This window comes from Hyperolius riggenbachi, chromosome 4 (assembly GCF_040937935.1).
Source record: "Hyperolius riggenbachi isolate aHypRig1 chromosome 4, aHypRig1.pri, whole genome shotgun sequence".
Lineage (NCBI taxonomy): Eukaryota > Metazoa > Chordata > Amphibia > Anura > Hyperoliidae > Hyperolius > Hyperolius riggenbachi.
In genome coordinates this window covers 297,678,791-297,683,579 of record NC_090649.1, presented here as the reverse complement: position 1 = coordinate 297,683,579, position 4,789 = coordinate 297,678,791, and the positions used below count along the sequence as shown (strand labels likewise).

General features: G+C 43.0%; 1 protein-coding gene across 1 annotated transcript; it reads left to right on the top strand.

Moving 5' to 3' along the window:
• Positions 1-2,024: 2,024 nt before the first annotated feature.
• Positions 2,025-4,362, top strand: LOC137504785 (uncharacterized). The gene is made up of 3 exons (XM_068233375.1): positions 2,025-2,218; positions 2,824-2,925; positions 3,483-4,362. Exons 1-3 carry the CDS (start codon positions 2,025-2,027, stop codon positions 4,360-4,362), a joined length of 1,176 nt encoding a protein of 391 aa, XP_068089476.1.
• The last annotated feature ends 427 nt before the right edge of the window (positions 4,363-4,789 follow it).

Sequence of the window (4,789 nt, the reverse complement as noted above, 5' to 3'; positions counted from 1 at the left end):
ACACGGTACAACACGCTACTGCTTCTACTTTTCCTATAAAGTAAATTTTGCAGCTCTGGAGCCTTAATTGGGATATCTTGCTTAGGCAAAGGTGCCTCACAGAAGAATTGTTGGAGAATTAGCAGAGCTGTAAAATGCAAACTGCCAGGGAGATGGGGGGAACCATGGGTGTATGGTATGTACATTTCTATAATAGAAAGATGCCAACTCTAACTCCAGAGGACTAACCACTATGACTGTTCTCACTGTGGCAAAATCAGAAATGTTAATGCTTACATGAGATGGGTAGGGTCTTCTCTCCTATGAAAAGTGAAAAGTACTGTAAAAGAAGAGCAAAGCCAGAGAGCACCGCAAATATTATGTAAACAATAATAGGGCAAAATGTGCGTATCTAGAGCAAAAATTAAATACAATGGGAAGGAGAGAAAGGATCTCACAACACACCAGATTACCAGATCAATTAGTGTAAAGATAATTTTTATTGGTACCAAAAAGAGCACAATATTAGATCAATTGGTATAAAACCACAAATATCACAATCAGGGGTGCTCGGATACCACTTTTCACTATCTGGAACTAATTCGGATCCGGATACCTAGATATCCAAACCGGGTCGGATATCCGAGTTTGCAATTTTGAAATCCAAATTGAATTTGGATACCTAACCCGACCCCAGTATCCGGCCGGATTCGGATATCAGGATTGAAAACTGGAAATTGTCTTTTAAAGGCTTCATAACTGTTTTAGAAGCTAAAACATACCACCACCACTCTCTCTCTCTCTCTCTCTCTCTCCCTGGTCTTTCAGGGATTTGTAGTATGTCAAAAGCAAGCTCATATACTTTGGCCAGGAATCATACCTAGGTCAACTGCGTGGAGGCCAGTTATGCTCGCCACTATATCACCAACCACACACACAGCAATGGACAGCACTTTGAAGTCTGGAAGATTCCAGGGCAGGGGTGGGAAGGATGAAAAGCTAGGTGGCCATGCAACCATTCCTGCTAACCTAAAGCTTACTTATAGACAGTCATATGAGACACATGCCGGCTGCAGGGCTGTGTGGTGAGTGATCCTTTAGACAGTCATGTGAGACACATGCTGGGTGCAGGGCTGTGTGGTTAGTCAACACATTGGCTTAAGACTTTACCAAATCCAATGCTCCAATATGGGGAAGCTTCTCTGTTTGCTGCTTGCTTTTTTTTTTTTTTTTTAAGTGTAGTTTCACAGTTCACTTATCTCTTCAACTACAAGAAAGGCCCAGGAGTAGTCTTAGCTACCCTAATATCTATGTTACGGCAGGGCCCTTATAACACTTTCTCTTACAGGGCTATGGAAACCGTTTTGCCCATGCGATAAAGCGAGGTGCAAAAATGAAATTATGCCTAGCAGAGAATGGTTGACCTGGGTTCGATTCCTGGCCAAAGTATGTGAGCTTGCTTTTGACATACTACAAATCCCTGGAAGACCAGGGAGAGAGAGAGAAGGTGGTGGTGGTCTTTTTGCCACCGACTTGTAATCCGGATTCGGATATCTGGGAGAAATTCGCGGATATCCGGGTCGGGAGTCAAACTATCTGCAGATAGCTATCCGGATTTCTGCCTAATTATCCCGAATCCGGATCTGGCCGGATAGTGGAAAAATGGTCGGATATCCGGGTTACCTGGATATCTGAAATCCGGATGAGCATCACTGATCACAATAACATACACAGGTAGGGAGACAAAAACAATCCAACAATAGGATATAAAAACACCCTGTAATAAGGCCTTGTTCATATATTCTGCGTTTGGTGTGCTTGGGAAACGCATCAGAAAACGCATGGACAAAACGCGTACATTTGTACGCGTTTGTATGCGGTTTTTAAATGCGTTTGTGTGCGTCTTTATTTAGTATGCGTTTTTGGACACCTGGACATTTCTCAATAAAGGTGTGTTAAAAAAAATTTGTTTTTTTCTTTTCTTGATGTCACTTCCTTTCTGTGTGGGTTTTGTAGGAAGTGTGAAGGTGATAGGAGTGTGAGAGATGTCGGCTGCAGCAGTGTTGGCATTTGTTCTAATTGCCATAATGGCAATGCGAGCTAGAAGGAGACAGCGAAGGTATTGGGTGCACCCTTTGCTGCTGGAGCGGAAGGAGAAAGGGCAGTTTCATATCTTGTATGCTGATTTGCGCAAACACCCTGAAAAATTATTTGCCTATGTCAGAATGTCACCTGCTAGGTAAGTGATCAACGTAATGTTGTTGTTTGCTGTTTATTTAAATAAATTCATTATTAACAAAAAGATTCCTGGGGGGCAGCTCACCTCGGGATGGGGGATCCTCAAGATGCTAATGAGGCTTCCCACACCTTCCTCTGTCCCTTTCTGATCTGGCAGCTGGCCTCCGATCAGCGTTGATGTATTATTTTCCTTCCTGGCTCCTGCGCAGGCACTGTGGCGGCTTATGACGCGTGAATATGCGGAAGTACCGGATCTCAGCCGGGTGCGCTGTACTGCACAGGCGCAAGTCTCTGGCGCCTAAGCAGTACAGCGTTCTGGACTGAGATCGGGTACTTCCGCATATAGACGCTTCATAAGCCTTCACAGTGCACCCGCTGGAGCCTGCCGAGGTAAAAATAAACCTCACAGTCGGCACAGTCGCGGTGCTGTTCAGAGTGACAGAGCAGGACCACAGAGTGACACTGAACGGCATGAGATGCCTCATAAGGACCATGAGGCTTCCCCCTCCAAAGTTGAGTAACCCGCAGGGGATTTTTTTGTTGATAAAGTGTGTCTTTAATATGATTATGAGTGATGTGACCAGAATTTTTTGTTGTTCTTCACAGTTTTGATGACATTCTGAATGAGTTGACAACGGATTTACAGCGGGAGAATACGTTCTTCCGTGAACCAGTATCACCAACAGAAAGGCTGTTATTGACGTTAAGGTACGTAGACCTAGCAATATGATGTTTTCCTCGAGTCCTCGTGGGCTTACCTGTTTTGTACAGTAGGTTTGTGGTGCAGTATGCTAGTGTCAACATGTGTCAGATATCCTCCTATTGTTTAGTATGTTGTGAGCAGCATCAGGACACTATGCTGTAAAAAGCATACAATATTACTCAACACACGCTGGGTTGAAATAGTAGTATTTTATGTGTTGCTACTGTTTTGAAGATGAAGGTAAAGTTTTGGACAAACACAACCTGAACTGAGATGTCTCATGTGTAGAAGAGGATAGAGGATAATGTAGGGAGCTCGGGGGAACCTGGGGGAAGTAATGCTACCAACCTCACATTATATACCCGCACAGCCAATTAACAATGTTATGACATTACCTCTTGTTGTGTATCCACTGCATCTGTGTTTCTGGGTCCTCACTGTCGTCGATGAAGTCTGTGCGATGTACATGTTGAACAATGCGTAAATAGGGATTGGCCAGGCGGGCAGGTATATTGTATAGATGATAGCATGATAGCAGTAATTTTTTTTTATTTATCTTTAGATTTCTTGCATCCGGCCATTCGTACAGTTCATTACATCTTGAGTTTCGCCTTGGAAAGAGCACAATACAAGGTATAGTGCTAAGTACATGCAGCTTATTGTGGAAGAAACTGCAACCCCGCTACATGCCGTTTCCAGATACTCAGAAGTGGCTGCAAGTGGCAGATTTGTACTGGCGAAGGTGTAACTTTCCACACTGCATTGGCGCCAATGATGGCAAGCATGTTAGGGTTGTTTGCCCCCCCTGCACGGGAAGTAAATATTTCAATTACAAAAAGTTTTTTTCCCTTGTAATGCTTGCCATAGTTGATTCTGACTACCAATTTTTGTATCTCGATGTTGGTTCTTATGGCAGCAGTTCTGACTCCACAATTTTTAAGAATTCAAAGTTTGGACGACTACTACAAAGTGGTAGAGCAAACATTCCACAACCAATGCCATGGCCTGGAGAGCGGGAGCATAATCGACCTTTTTTTTTTGTGGGCGATGAGGCTTTTGGGTTGTCAAGCAATATCATGCGGCCTTACTCGCAACGTGGTCTTAATTACACAAAGCGTGCATTCAATTTCAGACTTAGTCGTGCACGCAGAATGGTTGAGTGCACATTTGGCATAATGGCAGCAAAGTGGAGGATTTTTCAGAGCGCTCTGCAAATGACCCCCGAACATGCCGCCTGTGTTATTAAGGCTGCATGTATTTTGCACAACGTTGTCCGTGAGAAAGAGGGAGTGAACCTGGACGATGTGGATACCCCCACCACCCTGCGACCACACATCTCAGCTCCCAGAGCTTCTGTAGATGCTGTAAGGCTACGTGACCAATTAGCATTGTATGTGCAGAATTGTCTGAACCATGTGTGGCTCTACTGGTACCGGCAGTAGTAAAAATTACAACTACACTCATTCTCATCACTGTGCTTGAAATAAAAGTGGTTTGTTATTGTGCATCCTATGATTTATTCTTTTTATTGTAGGATATTGGCATTCAGGTAGTATTATGAACCATTGCAGTGGATGTAAACTACAGCCACATGTTAAAACTGTATGTGTATTTTTTTATTTTCAAATATGAAAGTACAACACTTAAGTACAAACACAGCAGTTAGGCCTGTATCACACTTCAAACATTTTGCTACTGATTGATTTTGGAAGCTGCTGATAATGCAATACTATGCGTGATGTATTAAAGCTGACTTCGCTCAATTATGAGCATTCACCTAGGGTAACATAATCATCAACTTGTAAAATCATTTCAAAAATTCTTCTACAGTGTATTATCCCAAAATTTATTATGGGAACATTTTTTGTG